The sequence below is a fragment of the Aquarana catesbeiana genome, linkage group LG06, assembly GCF_042186555.1.
Source record: "Aquarana catesbeiana isolate 2022-GZ linkage group LG06, ASM4218655v1, whole genome shotgun sequence".
Lineage (NCBI taxonomy): Eukaryota > Metazoa > Chordata > Amphibia > Anura > Ranidae > Aquarana > Aquarana catesbeiana.
The window spans coordinates 33,006,748-33,033,556 of record NC_133329.1 but is presented as its reverse complement, the minus strand read 5'-3'; the positions used below and the strand labels follow the sequence as shown (position 1 = coordinate 33,033,556).

The following is a 26,809-nucleotide window of genomic DNA, read 5'->3' as shown; positions in this document are numbered from 1 at the left end:
TTCAATTTAGGACTTTGATAAGCTTTAGTCTATCAAACAGACAACAACCCCCAGCCGTGAACAGCCGTGAACCACCCCAATTTGCACTCCCGCATATCAACATCAACAAGTCCCCTTTAGATATGTGTAATTATATTAACAGATACCACCTGAATACCCTTTGAGATGTTCAAATAGACTTGCATAAGATTAACACATCAAAGAGTCTTCAGCTGTTAAAATTCAGTTGGACAAATCAACCATTCTGTCATTGTCATTCTGGCCTGGTCAACATTGACTGCATGTGTACATACACACAACAATGTCCCATATAAATCGGTGAACATATTACAACATATACAACATATACCCCCACTTGGGTTGGTTCTAACTACTAGAACTGACCCATAAATCAAACAACAAAAAATATCATTATGATTTAAGGTACTGGATGCTTTACAATGGCTCATATAAAATATGAAGTTGAAACTGGTTACATCTCTCTTCGCCAGCCTCTAAAATATCCCCATGAAACAGTTATTAGATAATATAACTTTTAGACCATGACTAGAAAAGGATTTGGTAAATGTCAGTGGCCCATATAGCTGTTAGGCTTTATTATATCACATCAAGATCTTGAATATTGCGCAAAGACGAGCTGATGTCACAGTCCATCCTTTGGTCTGACTTCCTCACATCTCTCACCATCTCACTGAAAGTAAACTTGGTATGCTCTGGGAACTCCAATCCACATAAGTCCAGGATTTTTTTCATCTCCAGGCTCAAGCTTTCCATTTTTAAAGATGCTTTTAAGCAAACACTCTACTTTCATCTTTATAGTAAGAAGAACTATCAATCTACCAGCACTCACTTTCAAGGTCAAAAGGTTTGGATATGGCAGTAAAAACTGTGCTTCAAACTATTTCCTTGCACTTGACATTCATGAGTCCATCTTGCAAGCATTTTACAATTCACATCTGCTTCTATCCATTTCCTATTTGAACAATGATGACTGGGATGTGTACCTGTCAAGTATCAGAATTTGTTGATTGCCAGCCACAATTTGCTTTTGTAATTTGCTGTAGGCCGACCCCTCATTGCCTTCAATAGAGCAGTTACTTGGATCATTCAGTCCATAATTACACTTGAATGGTATACCCACATATACATATATCCCCACACGATGGTTCAGATAGAATCAGCTTGACATCAGTGTTTATCAGATCTTCCATCCAGACAAAGCGGCAGTGGAAATTCTTGTCAGTATCTTCACCATGAAAGGTAGAAAGGTCTTTTTCATCCATATATGTCATAGCCTTTAGCATATTATAAACAACTGCATCAACAAAGTTTCAAATCATGACTAGAGTGATGAATTTCACTCACCCCTCTTATAAATTTAGGAAAACCACCCAACATACTAAAATTTATGCTATGCCAAGCCATTGTGCAGCATCTCACCTTAGATGTCAAATATATTGATCAATATGCATTATGTAATATGTACAGATGTTATGAAAATTATTTTAGGTTAAAATGCTTCTCTTTGGTTTTAAGATAAAGTTCAAGAAATAAAACATAAAGAAAATAAAAAAAATGAAAAGCAAAATATATCAGGAAAAGGGAGAAAAATTAAAAATTAGGGCGTTGAAGAAAAAAGAAAAAAAGGTCCATTGCTTGATGAATTTCGAGAGAGTCCATGAATACTTTATAATTCCATGTATAATGATATATTGTCTATTCAGCATTTCTCCCATAATTCTCCCCCACTAGCCAGCAATTTCAGACTGTGCTTCTGCTATTCACATGCAAGCATCTTCAGACGTCCCTGAAAGACAAAACTCTCCAACAAAACTAATTAGCAAGGTCCTTAAACGTTGTTTGAAGTTAAAACAAAACACTATTTACACGTTTACAGTTTGGAGCTAATTCACCCCCCACTGCTAGAGAAGTGTCATCTGCATTCAAAAACAGATCTGGAGAATGTACATCTTCTGCATTCATGACACCCTGAACCCCCTTCAACTGCTCTAATAATTTATCACGTTCCCCTCTCATCTTGTCATACTCAATCTTCAGGTGGTCATATTTCTGTTTTAACTGAGAAAACGGTATCCAAGTCTTGGACCTTTTCTTATTATTATTTTGGTCAGCTCTGTTTTTCATATTAATTTCACCTATGTTTGAGCCAGAGTGTCCTCTCTGGGTGTTATCATAGGATATTATCTTCTGATCTTTATGTTCAGTATTTGTCCTAAACAATGTGGCTAAATCAATTTTGACAGCCTGCTCATTTGACTTTCTCCATAAATGGTCTGCTCTCAACAATATGTCTTTTAAATCATGAGGATTTGGGGTAACTAATAAAATATTTTGTTTGATATCTTCATGCAACGCATCTAGAAACATACTCATATGTATCAAGCCACCACGCTCAAATGCAAGATTATTACCGACCAATAATTCCATAATAGTTGCTATCCTGTGTGACAATTCATAGGGAGATTCATTTTGCATTTGTTAGATCTTCCCATGAATAGTAACATCAGAACGTACGCCATACAAAACACATAATAATTCCAGTAATATGTCCCTTGTCCTCAGAGGCTGAATACAGATTTGTTTAATTCTCATCCAAAGACCACTTCCTAAAGAATGTTGCAAAACTCTTTCTAAGTCAGATGGGTTGAGATTGTACATATCTCTGACTTGCTGCACGTCACAAAACCATTTTAAAAATCTGTTTAAATCATGGTATGGAACCATTCCTATTTCTTTAAGAATTGCGTCTAATAATTTTGGTTTCAAAGGCTTCATTACAAGCTGAACTTCACCTGTATTATAATTATTGTTATAAACTGTGGTAGTCACAGTGGGGGCAGCTGGTAATGAATTATCAGATTTAATATGAGGTTCTGTTTCATTTGATAGAGAGTCTGTGTCTGTATTTTGCTGCAGATTGCTGAATCCAAGATTTGATGCATATCTGCATTCCTGAGATCTCTTCTCTAATACCATAATTCTTAATTTTAATCTCTCATTTTCCTCTAATAATTCATCACAACGTTTAGATTTCTCAATTAAGGCTTCACCAATGGTAACCGCATGCAACTTTAAATTTACTGTCTCAGTGTCTGATTGGTTTTGTAACCTCTCACAAACATTGTTGCTATTATCAACTGCCTTCTGTAACTGGGTAATTTCCTCAACCTTACCTTTTAAAGAACTTTCTATTGTTAAACAGCAAGATAATAAGCCCTGTATAATACAACCTTTTCTTTTACTTTCTGAAATTTTGCTATCAAAAACATTTTTCTCTAAAAATTCCTTCATCATCGTCCACGTCTGCTTACATTTTTCTGGAATTTCATAAGGACCGCCATGGCGCTTAATACATTTTAATACCCATCTGTTAACTTTATCAGAACTGACACTAGCTTCACACTGAGTAAGCATTTTGACTATATTACTAATAATTAAAAAAAAGGAAATATTTTACTCACCGCATTTGTTACTCCTTCAGCTTCCACTTCAGGTCTTCTGGTACACGACACAGTCCTTTTTTTGTTGTTTCCAATCTCCAGAGAATAATCCTGGGGTTCCCAACTTGTTTAAATTTGTAGACCAGACTCTTTTATGTCACAACCAGACATTAGAGTCACAGCACAGCTCTTGGTTCTTCATCAGACTTCTGTCCACCTCACAGGATTGTTGTCAGTGTAGTGATCAGGTATATTAATATATATTGGTGGATATGATGTAGAGTGGGTATGATAATTAATTAGTAAGTACTCTTCCGCAGCAACCCAATTCTTCCAGAGAGATGCACTTTATTGACTTCCAACACAGAACAAAGTCCAAAGTCCACAGATGACAGAAAAATCCGACAGAGTAGATATAATTCAGAACCCCATGTTCATAGGTCTGTGTGCATACACAGACAAGCCTCTCCCTTAGTGCTATTGCCACCACCAGACACAGCCAAAGCCATTGTAAAGAATATAATGACAAAAAAAAAAATTGCTATTTAAAAAATACCAATTGTTAGGTTTCCTAGAACTTCCTTCCTGGGTCCTCACGGTCTTCTGTCACCTCACAGGATTGTTGTCACCACCGACTTCTGTTACTAAGTCCGAAAATGCTCTTCTGGTCGCTTGAACGGCACCAATGTAGTGATCGGGTATAGTATTATATACTGGGTGATATGATGTAGAGTGGGTATGATAATTAATATTTAGGTATTATAATGATGATGATGTAAGTACTCTTCCGCAGCAACCCAATTCTTCCAGAGAGATGCACTTTATTGACTTCCAACACAGAACAAAGTCCAAAGTCCACAGATAACAAAAAATCCGACAGAGTAGATATAATTCAGAGACCCATATTCCTAGGCCTGTGTGTTCCCAGCCATACACAGACAAGCCTCTCCTAAAACCTATAGACTGAATGCCGTGTTATATTCACCAGGCATTGAATGGCTGAGCGATTTGATTGGCCGTTTCAATTTAGGACTTTGATAAGCTTTAGTCTATCAAACAGACAACAAGCCCCAGCCATGAACAGCCGTGAACCACCCCAATTTGCACTCCCGCATATCAACATCAACAAGTCCCCTTTAGATATATGTAATTAGATTAGATTAACAGATACCACCTGAATACCCTTTGAGATGTTCAAATAGACTTGCATAAGATTAACACATCAAAGAGTCTTCAGCTGTTAAAATTCAGTTGGACAAATCAACCATTCTGTCATTGTCATTCTGGCCTGGTCAACATTGACTGCATGTGTACATACACACAACAATGTCCCATATAAATCGGTGAACATATTACAACATATACAACAATCTCAAGCAGTCAGAGGCAGCAGTGCCTTAGATGATATTATACTGCAGTTATACAGCAATTAGTCTACAGAACCGGTGTGCCTGAGCAAAGGAAACAGCTGTACAGCTATTTTTTTTAAGAAGAATTCCATTTAAAAGGTAGAATTTTCAGGGTACTGCTTGCACAGTCACCATTTCTAGATGTCCCTATTGGATAGCAAATTTTCACTTTCTAAGTTTAGCTCTATTTCAGTGTTGAATTAATGTTCATTTTTTTCTCATTACAGAAAAAGGAGAGGCCTTTGAAAACCTTGTTGTCCAGCTGAAGATGAAAAGCTGTTTAGTTTCAAAGCTGACATTAAAGGCCATTCTAGATATTGGGCCACAGATCCCAAAGAACAATAAGCCCCAGAAAATAGAAGATGTACCCTGGTGTACTCTGAGGAAGATCATGGCTCTGGACAGTACAGCAAGGAACACTCTGTTCGAAACAGATTTGTCTGGCCTGGATAAAGATGAAGATGATCTCTTTGACATTGATAAGTATGAAGATACACAAAATGCAAGTTCCATCCACCCCTTGGATATCCTCTGTATTCTCCTGCATTGTTCAGATAATTTTCTACAACAAGAAATTGTAAACAAAATGGCCATGTGTCAGTTTTCTGTCCCTCTACTGCTCCCCCCAGCTGGTAATGGATCACCATTCATCTTCATGCTGTGGTCAGTGAGAGACATTGTGAAGAAGTGGAGACCTCAGTGTTTAGCTGACAGTAAAGGGTTCAGAGAAGAAAATGTGGTGAATATTTCCATGCCAGTCATTTCCTTTGTAAGATTGGGGAAAACCAAGTTGTCAAAATCAAAACTCCTGAATCAAGTTCTTAATCCAGTCCAGCAGCATCACAACTTCTTTATCCATGACAATGTGGATGGTGGCAACATTGAGAGAAAAATATCTGAGGGACTTGTGGAAATGTCCTGGTATTTTCCCTCTGGTAAATCTGATGTTTTTCCAGAACCGTGTGCAGTTACCAACCTGCGTGGAGACCTAGAGTCCAATTGGGACCAGTTCACATTTCTAGCAGAAGTTTCATCAGCTATGTTTATATTTATTGAAACAATCGATGAGAGAGAATTCCAGCTGTTATCCAAATGCAGTCAGAGTGACACCAAGTTTTACATTGTTTTTACTCCAAATTCAGGAAAACATATTGAGAAAGAGACACAAAAACTTCTAGGGGACCTTCTTCCAGTGTTAAGAATTGATAAAGCTAATGTTATCCTGAAGAAGAGGACAGAAAATGATGTTATGTTAACTAACAAAATCCAAGAAAAAATTAAACAAATTCTAGAGAGCACCTCCAAATCTATTTCACTGAAAGATTTACCAAGATATTTCAGTGGGCATCCTTTTGTGACAGATGAAAGCACTGATGAATGCCAGAAAGGAAGAAACTATGCAGATAAAATCACTAGAGAAATAAAAGACGTGGCAGAGTATAAAATGACAACTATGAAATTACAAGGACATCTTTGGAAACAGTTGTCTGAAATAGATAAAGAACTTTGTAGAATGAAAAACCAAGGAGAGAAAGATGCAGAAACGCATCAGTCTCATCTCTTAGAACTGCGCAATGACCTTCATGCAAAACAATCTGAACATAAATTTCCCAAGGGTATAAGGCTTTTTACCCAAGCTTTAACTAATTTGTCTCATAAAGGGAGACAATATTTTCTAAAGTGGATGAAATTTAACCTTGATGCAATAGCTAGAGACAATTTGTCTAAGCTGCAAGAAAACTACAAGGAGAAATGTAACAATCTGGCCCAAAACAAAAAAGAACTCAGGGACTTAGATCAGAAAATCTCTGACAGCTGTTTAGGAGTGGAACACTTTCTACGTGAAATGGGCCAGTTTTATGAAGCTGAATGCTCTATAGCAAAACATACAGTAATTGACCAAAACAAGAAAAAATTTGTTGACCTTCCAAGAATAGCTGCTGATCTTCTGTTGGATGGGTTTCCATTAGAGCTGATTGATGGAGATGCCGCCAACATTCCCCTGCAATGGATAACGGATGTCCTTACTGAGCTTAACAAGAGAACAGGGGGGCAATGCAGACTGAGAGTGATAACTGTACTGGGAGTGCAAAGTACAGGAAAATCTACCCTCCTCAACACAATGTTTGGTTTGCAGTTCCCAGTGGCAAGTGGAAGATGCACACGAGGAGCCTTCATGACTCTTCTTAATGTGAAAGAGGACTTTCAGGAAAAGCTGGGCTGTCAGTTCATCCTGGTGATCGATACGGAAGGGCTGAAAGCTCCAGAGTTGACCTCTTTGGAGGGCAGCTATGAACATGACAATGAACTGGCCACATTTGTGGTGGGGTTGAGTGATATCACCATAGTCAATATGGCCATGGAAAACACAGCAGAAATGAAGGATGTTTTACAGATCGTGGTCCATGCTTTTCTTAGAATGAAAGAAATAGGAATGAAACCAAACTGCCAGTTCGTACACCAGAATGTCAGTGATGTATCTGCTAATGATCAGAACATGAGACACAGAAAGTTATTACTAGAAAATCTAAATGAAATGACAAAGGTAGCTGCTAAAATGGAGAAAAAATATGGGATATCAAATTTCAATGATATGATGAAGTATGATCTAAATAAAGACAACTGGTACATTCCTGGCCTGTGGCAGGGAGACCCACCAATGGCTCCAGTGAATCTTGGCTACAGCTCAAATGTACATGAGCTTAAAATGTATTTGTTGAAATTTATGGAAGCTCAGAAACCTAATAACAATCCTTTGAACATCTCTGATTTTATTACTTGGATAGAAAGTTTATGGAGATCGGTCAAACATGAGAAATTCATCTTCAGTTTTAGGAATAGCATGGTGGCCAAAGCCTACAATAAATTATGTGTACAGTATTCCTTGTGGGAATGGGATTTCTGTAAAACAATTCACAACTGGATGATCAGTGAAGAAAATAACATAAAAAATCAGTCTGAAGATAAATGTGAAAGTAACACAGAAGAGCTGCAGAGAATTCTTCTGGAGGAAGAAAACAAAATGATTGCATCACTAGAAAAATATTTTGAAAACACTGAAAATACTAATCTCATCGAAAGACACAAAGAAGACTTCAAAATAAGTATACAGAGCCTGAGAAAAAGACTTGAAATAAATGCTCTTAGCAAGTGCCATGAGGCTGTATGTATCCAGAAAGCGAAAATTAAGATCCAGGACTTTAAAAAAACATCCCAGACATTGATTGAAGAAAGAATAACAAATCTTCTGCGAAGATATAGACTGAATAATCGTGAAGTAAGTGAACAAGAAAGGCAACAGGATTTTAATTTGGTGTGGAAGAAGTTGTTATCAGATTTGCAGTTTGAAGGACTTAAGAGATGTAATGTGGATCATTCTATTCTTCTCCTTCTCAAAAATGACATGAGCAGTAAAGGACCTCATATAAATGAAGCATTAATCAAAGTTAAAAGTTTAAGTCAAAATGCAAAGGAAAGTCTTACAATGGATATACGGTATGTTGATTGTGCATGTACCTCATTACCACAAAAATCAATATTTGTTCAGCAAGAGCTTTATGCCAAGATTGGCATTCTAGCAGAGTCCATCATTGAAATGAGTAACAAGTATGTAAAAGAGAAGATTTCTTCCTCTAAGGATTACAATGAAATGTACTCTAAAGAGCTACTACGCAAGATCAATACAAAGCTAAACAGTAAAGATGTAAAAAAGCTTCACTTTACTTCAGAGTTTGAGCTGGATCTCAAACTTTTCATTTTTGGAACAGCATCTCAAGCCTTCCAAAAGCTAAATGACAAGTTTATCCAAGAGAACGACCCTAAACTATGTCTTGAAAAACTAAAAGTTCAGTACTTGTCCACATTTCTCAGTATGTTTCAGGAGATAGAACCAAGCAGAGCTAATCAGTTTTGTGAGCTGTGCTTGAAACCAGCAATAATGGATTATCTTTTCAAACATCTTGGACAAAAAATAGTGGATGAGATTTTAGGTGATCCAGAAAATGTCACATTTAGCAGCAGAAGTTTTTTCCAGTGTACTGTTTTGGAGGAACTGCTAGAAGAAATGTCATTCCAAAAATATGATGAATACATCAATTCTTATGAACATTTTGTAAACAAATGGATCCTAACTCGCATTATGAACAAATACTGCAACTCACCAGCTTTAGAGACCTTGCAGGGACATATTCTGTCATCTATTAACAAGAAAATAAAAACAGTCCTTAAAAATGAAAGATGCCTGAAAAGTCAAACAGTGCCAAGTTTTCTGGAGAGTTTCTGTAAACTCTTAAAAAAAGACTTAGTGATTTCACAGGAAGAGATGAAAGTCATCACTTTTCAACACACAGGAAATGTTGAGAAGTTCTCATCAGAAATTGAACACTACCTCAAGGAGACACAACGACAAATCAAATCAGAACTTAAATCTAAGGCTCTGAGTTCTATACTTGACACAGTGACCGTGAAACCTCAGGATGAATTGTTCAGGAAGGTGGTTGGTTGTAGAATGCAGTGTCCCTTCTGCAAGGTCCCCTGTGAGCTTGGAGGTGAAGACCATGTAAATCATGCAGCATCTATGCACAGATCCCAAGGGCTGGGAAACTACAGGTGGGATGAGGATAAGAGCCTCATTGTTAGCATCTGTTCCACTCATGTTGTAGCTAACTGTACATTTAGAAGTGTAGACACAGAATGGGAATGGCATCCATGCAAAGAATATAGTGAAATATATCCAAATTGGAATATTCAGCCAGATGCCAGTATTGAGAGCTCAGATTACTGGAAGTATGTCTTTGTGCAGTTTAATAAAAACTTTGCAGAACTGTATAATGCAGAACCAGCTGAGCTTCCAGAAGTCTGGAGACAAATAACCAAAGAGCAAGCTCTTCACAGCTTGAAGAAAGAATTTAACATTTCAAGCTCCTCTACAACAGTTTGTGGTGGTGTAGGAGAAGAGAAGCATCACATCAAAGGTTTTAGAGTCTGAAAATATTAATTATCATAAAAATCGAAGATAACAATCCAACACATGTTGGGGGCTATAAAATACACACTTCTTTGGTGCTAAAAATGCTGTTAATAGAAATGTGGACTCTGAAACTGTGAAGTAAATTACATTTGTAATAATATTGAGCTTTTTAAAGCATGCCTTTTGCTAGTCTTGTTTTATTTTGTATAGTTTGAGTAGGGATTACATCCCTGTCAGGTTTTCACTTTCTATTGCAAAGATTTCTTCTTAACTACTGTCCCGATGACAATGAGCTCACCAAATTGAAAATGAGGAAAAAACACAGATAGAAATTAATGAATTGAAATTGAAGATTTTTCCTCACTTCCTGTCTGAGAATTTCTCTAAGGAAGCTCCAGATAGCAGTAAACACCCAAAAGAGTTCTAATGATTCCCCACCACATCCAAAATGAAAATAATATGTTTGACTGGACATTCAGTTTAACTCCAGAATTTCCTAATCTGCATGAATACACCATTTCATCATGAATGAGGATGAGCTCAAGCGTCGATCCAAGAAAAAGTTCAGATTCCACTTTGGGCATTTAGGCAATAGTCTGAAAGTCCGACTGGTTTTTCCATTGGAGCTGAAAGTCATATATATAGTAGCGGTAATTCTTTCCCTAACACATATGATAGCTTCCTTCCTGTCAATGGTTTTTAAGGAAGCAGTGGGCCCCATGTCCTTAGCAACCAGTGACATACATTTACTGGATGGGAATCCCCAGCCATATAAACAAGGGGGCAGGAATAGTGCTGACATCACTCACCAAATATAGCCGTATGTCACCCAGGAGACCCCGCCCCTTTGTTCACATTTAATGTGGGGGTCTGGGAGAGGTCATTCAGCGAGAGTGAGCCAGGTTGATGAGCATCTTTCATCATAAATTATCTAGATCTGCATCACTGGATGTCATGATTGGCAATGGGTTTACATCTTCGGACTTTTTTTTTTATTAAAGGACATGCCCAAAAGTCTGTGGATGTATTTGTTGTTAGCACTTTTTTTGTAAATGAGCAGGGGTTGTATGTACCTCTCTTTTTCACAGGGGGTGGGGCAGTATCTAAGGGCCTCCTTATCTTAAATTGAGCCAGGGTTGTGTGGAAGAGTTCTTTGTCCTCATCAATATCATCAACAAGATATCCTCCAATTAACATCAATACTAGACCCTCATCTAGGTTAAGTTCCTCATTTAGAGGAAGGGAATCCCCAGCTGCTTTTTTTTACAAACAGAAGTAAAGCAGTTGGGTGCTTTCTCATTTGCCAACAATTTAAACAACATTTTCTCTCTGTTATTCCATTTTTTTCAATAGGTATTTTGTAAAAATGGTAATTTTTTTTTGTTTGGTATGTGTTTCCCAGGGCAGCCCCCATGCTATATATTTAACAATTCATCATCTATTAGCCTAGAAAATAACCATTACTGGTTTTTAACATTCAGCTCTTATTGAATTCAGCGGGGTTTGCACTTCAGTAAAGTTTGCCGAACCTGCCTCAAACTTTACTCAGGTACGCTCAGCTCATCCATAATTGTGAACAGCATTTTGAACCCTGACGAAGAATAAATTTATAGCTCCTGAAACATGTTGGCTTGTTATCTAGGATCTCTGTAAATAAATTAATCTATTAACATGGACTCTTTCAGTTTCAGTCATATAATTTACCTGAGGTATATGTATATATGTATATATATATGTATATATATACATTGTGTGAATACCTCATATATACCTCATATATATATACATATATACATATATATATATATATATATATATATATATATATATATATATATATATATATATATATATATATATATATATATATGTATATATATATATATATATATATACATACATATATATATACATATATATATATATATATATATATATATATATATATATATATATATATATACATACACACACATATATATATATATATATATATATATATATATATATATATATATATATATACATATATACATACATACATATATATATATATATATATATATATATATATATATATATATATATATACAGGGATCAGATTTTAGTTTTGGATAGAGCAGGGAAGGGTTAAAACCCCTGTCAGTATATTTGTCATTGTCTGTGTCCTCTTGGAGAGTTTCTCTTCATTTCCTGCCCCAGAGGTACAACAGGAAGCAAAAGAACATTTCCACCAAGTGAGGGGAAATCAGTTGTCACCGCAATCAGGGTCCCCATTAAAAGATTTTCTTTCTATTTCTCTACTGGTGTCAACTGTAAAAAGTCAGATTTCACATGACTTTCTGTCGCTGTAGCAACGTTCTCCAGGACAAATAGAGAGGCTGAAACTCCGACACAGGGACACAGACAGCAATAAAAAAACCTGACTCCATCCAAAATGAAAATAAATGTTTTTTCTATATACACATTGATTATATTTAGTAAGTGCAATCCATTTTTAACAGACATATGCTCCAATTTCACTGTTGGTATATATTATAAATTGTAATCCCAGTAAATAAATGAAGCTGCACAAACCAAAGGACAAAATCAATAAAACATGTTGGTACTCGTTTTCTCTCCTTGTTTTTAAAGCAGTTTGTTAGACTTTTTCCCATTTGAATTTCAGTTTCAATTCATTTTCATTAAATAAACATTATTGTACAAGAACATGTCATTTTTACAGTCTTATGAAGGCGTATGTTTGAGAAGAACCAGGGCTTTTTTCTCAGAAACTAGGTGCAAGAACTCAGACCACGACTTCCCAAACCCCCACACACCCTCCAAACAGCACCAAATAGTGGGTGTGGTCAAATTTTACTAACAGTGGGAGGATCTTAATGCACTCCTGGTATTTAGTGCCCCTTTAGGTACCAAATGCAGAGTTGGGAGTTCAGCCGTCCTCCAAATCTCACTTAAATCCCTCCCTCAGCTCTGACCTCTACATGCAACCCCCCTCCAACTCCCCATATGTTCCCCTCATTAAAAGCGCCACCATCTTCCATGTGTCATACTTTTGTTGCTGTATTAAGCTGAAGCACCCAGCCAGCTCTAGTACCTCTCACACACTGTAGGTCGCTCTGGCTCTCTCACTTGCAGGGAGATCATCCAGTAGGGGTGTAGGAATCTGCACTGCACCCTGGGCACCTGCATCTCCCTTGTCCCCATCCTGCACTCAGTGGGAGCCGCTCGGGGTAACAGATCGTTGGGAGATGAGCTGTCACTTGTAAACACAGAAGCCGAACATGTGTTTACAAGTGATAGTGATGAGCAGGGAGCAGAAGACCTGAGCCAAAGATGGTGGAACTGAGTTCCACCAAGTTCCAGCTGAAAAAAAGCCCTGTAAAGAAAATATAAGCAGAAAATAATGGGTATACAGTCGTTAAAAGAATAAACAAATATAACCTCACTGTCGCCACCAGTCATTAAAAACCCTCTCAGGAGAAAACCATTTCCACTGACATAACAGTAGGGAAGACAGTCATAGCCAGGAAATGGTAAAGTGCAACCAGATATAAAACCTTGCCAAGGCATATGATTTAAGTGGATTAGACAAAGGACCTGGTGATGTCACCGGCGTCTGATTGGTCAATCAGACGCCGGTGAGATCACTTCCTGTTCCACGGCCCATGCTGGTCAGTGTGAAGCTTCCTGGTTCCTGGAGAAACACTGCGACCCATTCCAGCCAGCTACCCAATCCTTTCCAGCTATCCAGAACAGCGGTGGGACCCGCAGAGCCATGTGGAATGCCAGGACTGCATTTTACTTTGACGAGCATGCATCTTCTATCATCTTGTAAGTGTTTAATGTAATCCTATTAAAGTGATCATTTTAATAATCATCTAACTCAAGTCGGCGCCTCCCCTTCCCTTGTCCTGGCCAATCCCTGGGGAGGGGAGCCCAGATGGTGGCTGGAATGCCATTAAATAGTCTGGAGACTTGAGGAGATTGTCTTTACCCTTCTGTTTGGGGAATGGATCTGTAAGCTGAATGGCGGGGGCTTCTTGCCCCTGGAGCCTCTTTTGCTGGATTGCTCTGCAAGAGGCTGTACCTATGTACTGATCCTGTTTCAGGGTTCTGAGAGTAGAACCTCCTTTGCTTGTGCTCAAACCTATTTCATGAACTCCAGTCGTGAATCTATAGACTGTTCTAGACTATCTTTACTTTAATCTACTTCAGGGTCCCTAGCTGAGAACATATAGGCTGTTCCAGACTACCTTTGCTTGTGCTCAAACCAACTTCATGGTTTCCAGCTGTGAACCTATAGACTGTTCAAGTCTAGCTTTGCTTGTGTTCAAACATACTTCATGGTCCCTAGTCATAAACCTATAGACTGTTCTGCTTGTTACTTGTGCTGCTGCCACTGAGCGAGAATTGTCCTCTGCTAATAATACCTAATTTAAAAAGACATTTCCTAGACTGTTTAATACAGGAGTGTATGGACTGGCTGACTCTGTACTGTTGGGGAAAGAACCAGTTAAAATCAGTGGCTCCTATGGGGTTAGCGCTCCATATGTGACGGTTCTCATTTATCCAGATCATGGTTTAGCCATTAGTAGATGGCAACAATCAACTGAATGTGTTCTGTAATGTTAAAGACAATTCACTCCTTATTATAGATGGGCCAAACACCCCCCTGTTTAGTTCGCAGCAGAACTCACGAACAGGGGAAATGTAACCCGAACAGCAAACTCCATTGAAATCTATGAAAGCCAAAAAGGAAAAACCAAAAGTGCCCATCTGAAGGCTTATATGCAAGCAATTGGCCATACAAGGGGAATGGGGGTCTGGGTACTGCCCTGGGGACATGTATCAATGTATCAATGCAATTTTTCAATTATCATTTTTTTCAGGAGCAGTGATTTTAATGATGATTAAGTGCAACAATAAAAATGAAAAATGCCTTTAAATATATTGCCTGGGGGTCCCCTTATGCCCCGTACACACGGTCGGATTTTCCGATGGATAATGTCCGATCGGAGCGTGTTGTCGGAAATTCCGACCGTGTGTGGGCGCCATCGGACATTTTACATCGGATTTTCCGACACACAAAGTTGGACAGCAGGAGATAAAATTTTCCGACAACAAAATCCGATCGCGTCAATTCCGACCGTGTGTGGCCTGTTCCGACGCACAAAGTGCCACGCATGCTCAGAAGAAATTCCGACACGGGACAGCTCGTTCTGGTAAACTTAGCGTTCGCAATGGATACAGCACTTTCGTCACGCTGCAATGTAAAAAATGGTTTAATACAGCGCACTCTCTTCTTCTTTATAATGTGACAAGAATTAAGTCGTTTTGATGCTCATATTCACACACACTTCTCACAAACTTTTATTTGTGTTTTTTTAGTGGGATTCCCTCAATATATTGTTATTAGTTGTCACATCTGACAGTTTTATATTTTTTAGGTTTTTTTTTTTTTTGTTTTTAAGCCTTTTTTTTTTTAATGTTTGGATTTTTTCCAAGGCTGATCTTTGCTCAATGTTATTTTTCTTTTTACTCCAGAATATTTTTGGGTGTGTTTTGTGTGTCAAGTTACCCCAACACCATTATTATATTTTATTATTTAATCTCCAGGAGATTGTTTGGTGTTGGTGTCCCTTGTTCATTTCACATTGTATATTAGAAATGTACCTGAATCCTCACAAACCAACTGTCATTTTTGAAGTAAAACACATAGAAGAGTATAATTCAAAACAAAAATCCTTTATTAAGGGATCTGAACCAAACAAAGAGGAAGGCAACACTGGATCAACAGGAGAAATTAGCGAAGCCTGGGACCCCCACGGCAGACATCAATTCTTCAACATCAAAATTGGTGGCCTGAGGAGTCCATATGTAAGGGAGGGCAGTCTGGTTCAGAATTCACAGAGATCCGGATAGCAGCAGATGACATCTGTGTCCCCAGGCTGTGGTACCACAAGAGGCTGCATCTTTTGGCCGACCAGACTGAACCCAGGGCAATCACTGTCTGGTCTTCCTTTCACACTTACTTCCGGGCTGTGGCTGTGCAGTTGGAGATGTGGCAGGAGGAGGAGTAGGACCTGGAGGAGGAGGAGGACCGGGAGGACCTGGAGGAGGACTGGGAGGACCTGGAGGAGGACTGGGAGGACCTGGAGGAGAGGGAGGAGGAGGAGGAGGACCTGCAGGAGGAGGAGGAAGACCATCCCAAAGCTGTGTGTGAGGTGTAATTTGGCCCCTCATACCTTTCTCCAGAGCCTCTGATATGAGGGCCTGACACAAGGCTTTTTGGCCCTCCTCCATCCTCTGCATTTTATAGGCTATGAAGGCAGCAATGTTCTCCTGCCTGGTGTGGGGTTCTCCCAGGACCTCTGTAGCCCTCCAAAAGAATCTGATAACCGCCTCCTCTAGGGCACTCGTCCTACTGCCACTTTCTGTTTTCAGGGGGGGTGGAGGGACCTGCAGATCAGCCAGCCGGCTCGGCCCGGCCACCTCCTGGCTGAGACTTCCCTGTGTATGAAAAAGGGACATGGTTTTAGTTTTTGCATCATCAATCACAATCCTAAATTAGTACTCCCAACTAACATCTAGTTAACATCATTGATTGGACAAGCAGAAATATTTAGAGGAATGCTATACCTGGCTCAATCTGGGCTCCTCCACATGTGGCCTGGAAGGCCCAGGTTGGGCGTCAGAAGCCTCAGCCAGGGGGGAAGGAAGCGTGGAAGGAAGACTGGAGAGGGATGGCCTGGGTTCAGTCTGGCCTGCCAGAAAATGCAGCCTGTCGTAGTACAACATCCTGGGGACATAGATGTCATCTGCTGCTCCGGATCTCTGTGAATCCAGGACTTTCTTGCGCTCCCTCAGATATGTGCTCCTCAGGCCACCAATGAAAATCTTTAAATAAGTGATGTCTGCCGTGGGGATCACCTGCTTCACAAATTCACACAATTGCTCCAGTGCTGCCTTCCTCTTTGCTTGGTTCTTGTAATGGGGGTGGGTAATCTCCCACAGACATGGCAGCTCACTTAGCATATCAATGAATAGTGACATGAAGTCAGTATCTCTCATTAAGATATCCATGTTCACTGCAAGACACAACACAAGACAAAGCCTAATGTCAGACAAAACTCTCCTAATCTTGGTACAATATAGGCCTCAATCTAGAAGCAGTATAGGCACAAGTTTGTCTCTTACCTTCGTTCTTACGATCGGCGCGTCCAATGCTCCTTCCTCCGCTCACAGATCGTACGTAATACGCACGCGTGTTACGCTTTATACACACTGCGCATGCGTGTAACTCCGCCCGCCCCTGACGTTCTTTCTAGTGTATTCCCCGCCCCTTTTCGTTCGGCGCAGTGGGTGAAGAGCACATGGCGGAGTTACAACAGGTGCGTGATAATAATTCTAACAACGAGGAGGAGGAGGAGGAAAGGCCGGATCCAGGCACGTCCCGATCCAGATCCATTTTAAGGCCACAAATATGTCATTTGGGGAGATGTTGGAGATGGTACACATCATGAGGAAGTCCGACTATGATGGAAAATATGGGCCTTACCCCAACCCCAACATTAGAAAGGCCAAAATCATTGGTAAAGTGGTCAGGAGTCTAGAGCGGAATTTCGGGGTACGAAGGTCTAAAGATCAGCTCAGGAAGCGGTGGTCGGACCTGAAGTTGAGAGAGCCAGAGCAGTACCGAAAGATCCGGAGAGTGCTGCAAAAAAGTAAGTAGTTGTGCTGTGTTCATATTCTTTCTGTCTTTATTACGTTCGTTCTGCTCCATATGCTTTTATTAATTGTAACGTTTAAATGTGTTTAGGCCATATGCATTTTCCCACATTTTTTTGGGCCTACTTGGATGCCAAAGATTTTTTTGTGTAGATGGGTTTGTTACTAGAATGAAATGCAAACTAGATTGTGTGTAAGGAGAGGACACTGAGCAGCTGTTTTCACATCTGGACACTGGAGCACTAGTGTGGGACACAAGAACACCATTTTTATTAGGGGGCCACACAGGTACAGGACACCAATAGCATTTTTTTTTTTTTGCATTGGTGTCAGTTTGTGTCAGTTAAAAGTTTTAGGGCAGTTAGGTTAGCCCCCTTTAGGTCTAGGGTACCCCCCCTTAGGTCCAGGGTACCCCCCTAACCCCCCCTAATAAAAGTTAACCCCTTGATTACCCCCCGTCACCAGTGTCGCTAAGCGATCGTTTTTCTGAACGCTGTATTAGTGACACAGGTGACGCTAGTTAGGGAGGTAAGTATATAGGTTCGCTGTCAGTGTTTTATAGCGACAGGGACCCCCATATACTACCTGCTAAAGGTTTTAACCCCCTGATTGCCCCCTAGTTAACCCTTTCACCAGCGATCACCGTATAAGTGTTACGGGTGACGCTGGTTAGCTAGTTTGTTTTTTGTAGTTTATTACAGTTTATTACAGTTTATTATAGTTTTAGGGCACCCGCCGTTTATTACCCTATAAAGGTTTAACCCCCTAATTGCCCGGCGATGATATAAATTACATTTTTAGGGTCAGCTAAGGTCTGCGTCGCCCCAGGCAGCGTCAGGTTAGCGCCAGTACCGCTAAAACCCACGCACGCAGCATACACCTCCCTTAGTGCTATAGTATCTGAGCGGATCGATATCTGATCCGATCAGATCTATACTCCCCAGCAGTTTAGGGTTCCCTGAAACGCAGTGTTAGCGGGATCAGCCCAGATACCTGCTAGCACCTGCGTTTTGCTCCTCGGCCCAGCCCTGCCCAGCCCACCCAAGTGCAGTATCGATCGATAACTGACACTTACAAAACACTAAGCACACATAACTGCAGCGTTCGCAGAGTCAGGCCTGATCCCTGCGATCGCTAACAGTTTTTTGGTAGCGTTTTTATACAGTCGCTGACAGTCAGGAGCTTTTTTGCCTGTGAGTCTCACTAGTGTACCCCTAAATTTAGAGGCCAAAATGGCAAATCGAAGGTACACTAGTGAAGAGGCCTACACGTTTCTGAGTATGACAGATAGTGAAGAGGAAGTCACTCATCCGTCAAGTTCAGGCTCAGAATACGAACCTGTAGAGGACAGCGGCTCCATGACAGATAGCTCTGACGACAGAGTTGTGGTCCCTGCTAAGGTCAGGCGTACCAGACCCCAATCTTCTTCTGTCCTTGAAGTACAAGAACCGCAGGGCTCTCGTATGGAGCAGAGAAGTACTAGCGCCGCTATTCCTTCTGGTGAACTGGCAAGCACCAGCGGCCTAGTACACCCTGGTCGTACATCCAGCACTGCAGTATCACGTGGTGACGTGGCGAGTCCCATAAGTGCAGTTCAAGCTGGCGAGGTGGCAAGCACTAGTAGTGTCCCACTGCCACCAAGAAGACAAAGACAGGCCCGTCGTGCCCATAGTGCCCTTCCTGCTGCATTGGCCAATCCGAATTGGGAACCCTGCACTTCTGCAGCACCCGTACTTCCCCCTTTCACTGGCCAACCCAGAATTCAGGTGGAAACAGTTGACTTTACGCCACTGGATTTTTATTCACTGTTTTTCACCGAAGATCTCTATAGATCTATTGTAGACCAAAGCAATTTATATGCTGGTCAACACATCGCCGCTAATCCCCAGTCCTCCCTTGCCAGAGATTGGAGACCAATTACGGTCTCCGAATTTAAGACCTTTCTGGGCCTTTCCCTCCTCATGGGGTTGAATAAAAAGAGTAAGTTGCGGTCATATTGGTCCACTGACCCAATTTACCATTCACCCTTGTTCTCTGCTTCCATGGCCAGGGCACGATACGAGCAGATTTTGCGGTTCATGCAATTCAACGACAATGAACTCTGTCGTCCTCGTGGAGACCCTGCATACGATCGGCTCTACAAAATTCGGCCCCTCGTAAACCACTTCAACCAACGTTTTGCAGACTTGTTTACCCCCCATCAAGTTGTCTGCATTGATGAGTCCCTGATTAAATTTTCTGGCCGCTTGTCATTCAAACAGTACCTTCCCAGCAAGCGTGCCAGATACGGGGTCAAGATGTATAAGCTCTGTGACAGGGCCACAGGCTATACATATAGTTTTATGGTTTACGAGGGCAAAGATAGTCACGTAGAGCCGAAAAACTGCCCTGACTACATAGGAAGCGCTGGCAAGATAGTGTGGGACTTGGTGTCACCCTTATTCGGAAAGGGGTACCACTTGTACGTGGACAATTATTATACGAGCGTGCCACTTTTTAGTCACTTGTTTGATCAGCAGATTGGAGCATGTGGCACCGTGCGACCTAATCGCCGAGGCTTTCCCCAGCGGCTTGTAGATTCCCGTCTTAGGCTGGGGGAGAGAGCCTGCTTGAAGTATAATAATTTGCTCGCTATGAAGTGGAGGGATAAGAAGAATGTTTTCGTTCTCACCTCCCTTCATGCAGACACGATGACCCAAATTCCTACGGTGACTGGTGTTGTGGAGAAACCCCTCTGTGTCCACCAATACAACCTTAATATGGGAGGGGTGGACCTCAACGACCAGCTGTTGGCGCCGTACCTAGTTGCCCGTAAGGCCAGACGCTGGTACAAAAAAGTGTCTGTATACTTATTTCAATTGGCTTTGCTGAATGCTCATGTGCTATACAGAGCTTCAGGACAGACTGGATCCTTCCTTAAATTCCAGGAAGAGATCGTCAGAGCCCTTCTGTTTCCAGACGGTGCTCTACCTCACCTTCCCCAACCAAATGCAGTAAGCCGGCTGCATGAGCGGCATTTTCTTTATGCCATCCCGAGTACCCCTACCCAACGAGCCCCCCAAAAAAGATGTCGTGTCTGCAGCAAGCGCGGATTTAGGCGTGACACCCGGTGTTATTGTCCCTCCTGTCCTGGCAATCCTGGTCTTTGCATGGGTGAATGCTTTGAACGCTACCATACATTAGTTGAGTATTAGCGTAGGGTTCAGCACTGCACAGACTAGGCACACTAACACAGGGTCTCCCAAGATGCCATTGCATTTTGAGAGACCCAAACCTGGAACGAGTTACAAAAGTTAAAAGTTACTAAAAAAAAAAGTGTAAAAAAAAAAAAAATTAAAAAAAAAATTAAAAAAAATAAAAACACAAAAAAAAATATAAAATAAAAAAACCAAAAATAGTTGTTGTTTTATTGTTCTCTCTCTCTCTATTCTCTCTCTATTGTTCTTCTCTTTTTTACTTTATTCTATTCTCCAATGTTTTATTGTTATGTTTTACCATGTTTCCTTTTCAGATTTTTTATACTTTACCGTTTACTGTGTTTTGTTGGTAACCATTTTTTTGTTTTCAGGTACGCTATTCAGTTGCAGCGCGGATTTATTTATCTTGACAGCAACAGCGTTTGCTCCCACGATATATAAAGCCGTGACTCCAGCGCTGTTGGAGGTGATTTCACCACCACAGTTACATACTTCAGCATATATGCCGAAGCGTGGGGGCAGCAGTGGGTGGAGGAGCAATTTGCTCCTGCCTTTTGCGGGAGGATGCCCCCATGCTTCGGCATATATATATTTTAGGCACAGGTTGCGTTAAATGTTTTATTTTTTACTATGTTTTTTTTTGTATTTGCTTTGCAGGTATGGTAAGTGTTACTGTTATACTGTACTGTTACTTTGTTTTATTGTTAACCATCATTTGCTTAGCAGGTACGCCATTCAGTTGCAGCGCGGATTTATTTATCTTGACAGCAACAGCGTTTGCTCCCACGATATCTAAAGCCGTGACTCCAGCGCTGTCGGAGGTGATTTCACCACCACAGTTACATACTTCAGCATATATGCCGAAGCGTGGGGGCAGCAGTGGGTGGAGGAGCAATTTGCTCCTGCCTTTTGCGGGAGGACGCCCCCATGCTTCGGCATATATATATTTTAGGCACAGGTTGCGTTAAATGTTTTATTTTTTACTATGTTTTTTTTTTTTTTGTATTTGCTTTGCAGGTATGGTAAGTCTTACTGTTATACTGTAATGTTACTTTGTTTTATTGTTAACCATCATTTGCTTAGCAGGTACGCCATTCAGTTGCAGCGCGGATTTATTTATCTTGACAGCAACAGCGTTTGCTCCCACGATATATAAAGCCGTGACTCCAGCGCTGTCGGAGGTGATTTCACCACCACAGTTACATACTTCAGCATATATGCCGAAGCGTGGGGGCAGCAGTGGGTGGAGGAGCAATTTGCTCCTGCCTTTTGCGGGAGGATGCCCCCATGCTTCGGCATATATAAATGGTGCATGTATGCCCATCATTAGAAGTGGGTGGATGAAGGGAGGTATTCTAATGGTGGGCATACCCACCGATCAATATCTTTTTTTCGTTCAGCCCACAGGCTGCATGAAAAAAAAGTTTACAATATATGCCTAACAAGGACCAGCAACGTACTGGTATGTTGCTGGACTTTGAGTGGTTATACCAGAATGATGCCTGCAGGTTTAGGTATCATCTTGGTATCATTCTTTTCAGCCAGCGGTCGGCTTTCATGTAAAAGCAATCCTAGTGGCTAATTAGCCTCTAGACTGCTTTTGCAAGCAGTGGGAGGGAATGCCCCCCCCCCCCCACCGTCTTCCATGTTTTTCTCTGGCTTTCCTGTCCCAACAGGGAACCTGAAAATGCAGCCGGTGATTCAGCCAGCTGACCATAGAGCTGATCAGAGACCAGAATGGCTCCAAACATCTCTATGGCCTAAGAAACCGGAAGCTACGAGCATTTCATGACTTAGATTTTGCCGAATGTAAACAGCGCCATTGGGAAATTGGGAAAGCATTTTATCACACCGATCTTGGTGTGGTCAGATGCTTTGAGGGCAGAGGAGAGATCTAGGGTCTAATAGAGCCCAATTTTTTAAAAAAAGAGTACCTGTCACTACCTATTGCTATCATAGGGGATATTTACTTTCCCTGAGATAACAATAAAATTAATTAAAAAAAAATAAAAATGAAAGGAACAGTTTAAAAATAAGATAAAAAAGCAAAAAAATAATAAAGAAAAAAAAAAAAAAGCACCCCTGTCCCCCCCTGCTCTCGCGCAAAGGCGAACGCAAGCGTCGGTCTGGCATCAAATGTAAACAGCAATTGCACCATGCATGTGAGGTATCACCGCGAAGGACAGAACGAGGGCAGTAATTTTAGCAGTAGACCTCCTCTGTAAATCTAAAGTGGTAACCTGTAAAGGCTTTTAAAGGCTTTTAAAAATGTATTTATTTTGTCGCCGCTGCGCGTTTGTGCGCAATTTTAAAGCATGTCATGTTTGGTATCCATGTACTCGGCCTAAGATCATCTTTTTTATTTCATCAAACATTTGGGCAATATAGTGTATTTTAGTGCATTAAAATTTAAAAAAGTGTGTTTTTTCCCCAAAAAATGCGTTTGAAAAATCGCTGCGCAAATACTGTGTGAAAAAAAAATATGAAACACCCACCATTTTAATCTGTAGGGCATTTGCTTTAAAAAAATATATAATGTTTGGGGGTTCAAAGTAATTTTCTTGCAAAAAAAAATTATTTTTTCATGTAATCAAAAAGTGTCAGAAGGGGCTTTGTCTTCAAGTGGTTAGAAGAGTGGGTGATGTGTGACATAAGCTTCTAAATGTTGTGCATAAAATGCCAGGACAGTTCAAACCCCCCCCAAATGACCCCATTTTGGAAAGTAGACACCCCAAGCTATTTGCTGAGAGGCATGTCGAGTCCATGGAATATTTTATATTGTGACACAAGTTGCGGGAAAGAGACAAATCTTTTTTTTTTTTTTTTTCTTTTTTTGCACAAAGATGTCACTAAATGATATATTGCTCAAACATGCCATGGGAATATGTGAAATTACACCCCAAAATACATTCTGTTGCTTCTCCTGAGTATGGGGATACCACATGTGTGGGACTTTTTGGGAGCCTAGCCGCGCACGGGACCCCGAAAACCAAGCCCCGCCTTCAGGCTTTCTAAGGGCGTAAATTTTTGATTTCACTCTTCACTGCCTAGCACAGTTTCGGAGGCCATGGAATGCCCAGATGGCACAACCCCCCCCCAAATGACCCCATTTTGGAAAATAGACACCCCAAGCTATTTGCTGAGAGGTATAGTGAGTATTTTGCAGACCTCACTTTTTGTCACAAACTTTCGAAAATTGAAAAAAGAAAAAAAAAATACATTTTTCTTGTCTTTCTTCATTTTCAAAAACAAATGAGAGCTGCAAAATACTCACCATGCCTCTCAGCAAATAGTTTGGGGTGTCTACTTTCCAAAATGGGGTCATTTGGGGGGGGTTTGTGCCATCTTGGCATTTTATGGCCTTCAAAACTGTGATAGGTAGTGAGGAGTGGAATCACAACTTAATGCCCTTAGAAATCCTGAAGCCGGTGCTTGGTTTTCGGGGCCCCGTATGCGGCTAGGCTCCCAAAAAGTCCCACACATGTGGTATCCCCGTACTCAGGAGAAGCAGGAGAATAAATTTTGGGGTGTAATTCCACATATGCCCATGGCATGTTTGAGCAATATATCATTTAGTGACAACTTTGTGCAAAAAAAAAAAAAAAAAAATTGTCACTTTCCCGCAACTTGTGTCAAAATATAAAATATTCCATGGACTCAACATGCCTCTCAGCAAATAGTTTGGGGTGTCTACTTTCCAAAATGGGGTAATTTGGGGGGGTTTTGTGCCATCTGGGCTTTTTATGGCCTTCAAAACTGTGATAGGCAGTGAGGAGTGAAATCACAACTTTACGCCCTTGGAAATCCTGAAGGCGGTGCTTGGTTTTCGGGGCCCCGTATGCGGCTAGGCTCCCAAAAAGTCCCACACATGTGGTATCCCCATACTCAGGGGAAGCAGCTAAATGTATTTTGGGGTGCAATTCCACATATGCCCATGGCCTGTGTGAGAAATATATCATTTAGTGACAACTTTGTGCAAAAAAAAAAAAAATTGTCACTTTTCCGCAACTTGTGTCAAAAAATAAAATATTCCATGGACTCAACATGCCTCTCAGCAAATAGCTTGGGGTGTCTACTTTCCAAAATGGGGTCATTTGGGGGGGTTTTGTGCCATCTTGGCATTTTATGGCCTTCAAAACTGTGATAGGAAGTGAGGAGTGAAATCAAAAATTTATGCCCTTAGAAATCCTGAAGGCGGTGCTTGGTTTTCGGGGCCCCGTATGCGGCTAGGCTCCCAAAAAGTCCTAAACATGTGGTATCCCCATACTCAGGAGAAGCAGCAGAATGTATTTTGGGGTGTAATTCCACATATGCCCATGGCATGTTTGAGCAATATATCATTTAGTGACAACTTTGTGCAAAAAAAAAAAAAAAAGTGTTACTTTCCCGCAACTTGTGTCAAAATATAAAATATTCCATGGACTCAACATGCCTCTCAGCAAATAGTTTGGGGTGTCTACTTTCCAAAATGGGGTCATTTGGGGAGGTTTTGTGCCATCTTGGCATTTTATGGCCTTCAAAACTGTGATAGGTAGTGAGGAGTGAAATCACAACATTACGCCCTTAGAAATCCTGAAGGCGGTGCTTGGTTTTCGGGGCCCCGTATGCGGCTAGGCTCCCAAAAAGTCCCACACATGTGGTATCCCCATACTCAGGAGAAGCAGCTAAATGTATTTTGGGGTGCAATTCCACATATGCCCATGGCCTGTGTGAGAAATATATCATTTAGTGACAACTTTGTGCAAAAAAAGAAAAAATTGTTACTTTCCCGCAACTTGTGTAAAAAAAGAAAGTATTCCATGGACTCAACATGCCTCTCAGCAAATAGCTTGGGGTGTCTACTTTCCAAAATGGGGTTTTGTGCCATCTGGGCATTTTATGGCCTTCAAAACTGTGATAGGTAGTGAGGAATGAAATCAAAAATTTATGCCCTTAGAAATCCTGAAGGCGGTGATTGGTTTTCGGGGCCCCGTACGTGGCTAGGCTCCCAAAAAGTCCCACACATGTGGTATCCCCATACTCAGGAGAAGCAGCTGAATGTATTTTGGGGTGCAATTCCACATAGGCCCATGGCCTGTGTGAGCAATATATCATTTAGTGACAACTTTTTGTAAATATTTTTTTTTTTTTGTCATTATTCAATCACTTGGGACAAAAAAAATAAATATTCAATGGGTTCAACATGCCTCTCAGCAATTTCCTTGGGGTGTCTACTTTCCAAAATGGGGTCATTTGGGGGGGTTTTGTACTGCCCTGACATTTTAGCACCTCAAGAAATGACATAGGCAGTCATAAACTAAAAGCTGTGTAAATTCCAGAAAATGTACCCTAGTTTGTAGACGCTATAACTTTTGCGCAAACCAATAAATATATGCTTATTGACATTTTTTTTACCAAAGACATGTGGCCGAATAAATTTTGGCCTAAATGTATGACTAAAATTGAGTTTATTGGATTTTTTTATAACAAAAAGTAGAAAATATCATTTTTTTTCAAAATTTTCGGTCTTTTTCCGTTTATAGCGCAAAAAATAAAAATGGCAGAGGTGATCAAATGCCATCAAAAGAAAGCTCTATTTGTGGGAAGAAAAGGACGCAAATTTCGTTTGGGTACAGCATTGCATGACCGCGCAATTAAAAGTTAAAGCGACGCAGTGCCAAATTGGAAAAAGACCTCTGGTCCTTAGGCAGCATAATGGTCCGGGGCTCAAGTGGTTAAAAACCTTTGGTAAATGCGCATGTGATTGTGCAGGTATAAAAAAGTGCCTTACTCAAGAATGTGTGGATTATTGTCTCAACACTACAACACTTTTGGGGTGATGTAATTGTTGTTTTATGCACAAATGGGGGTTATTTCCTAAGGGCAAATCCTCTTTGCACTACAAGTGCAGGTTCAGTGCAGTTGCAAGTGCACTTGTAGTGAAATGTGTTTTTGCATTTAGGAAGTACCAGCCAACACTATTCTTTATAAGGTTACCCAATCACGACATTTTCTGCACTCAACACATTTCTGTCAGGGTCAGCTAAAACAAACACAAGCAGT

General features: G+C 40.6%; 1 protein-coding gene across 1 annotated transcript in view; it reads left to right on the top strand.

The window, feature by feature from the left end:
- Positions 1–11,515, top strand: part of LOC141148284 (up-regulator of cell proliferation-like) — a 45,416-nt gene extending 33,901 nt beyond the window's left edge. Inside the window, exon 3 of the mRNA XM_073635573.1 lies at positions 5,098–11,515. Coding sequence (XP_073491674.1) covers positions 5,098–9,857 — 4,760 coding nt within the window. The 3' untranslated portion in view covers positions 9,858–11,515. The remainder of the gene's footprint in view (positions 1–5,097) is intronic.
- Positions 11,516–26,809: the final 15,294 nt, after the last annotated feature.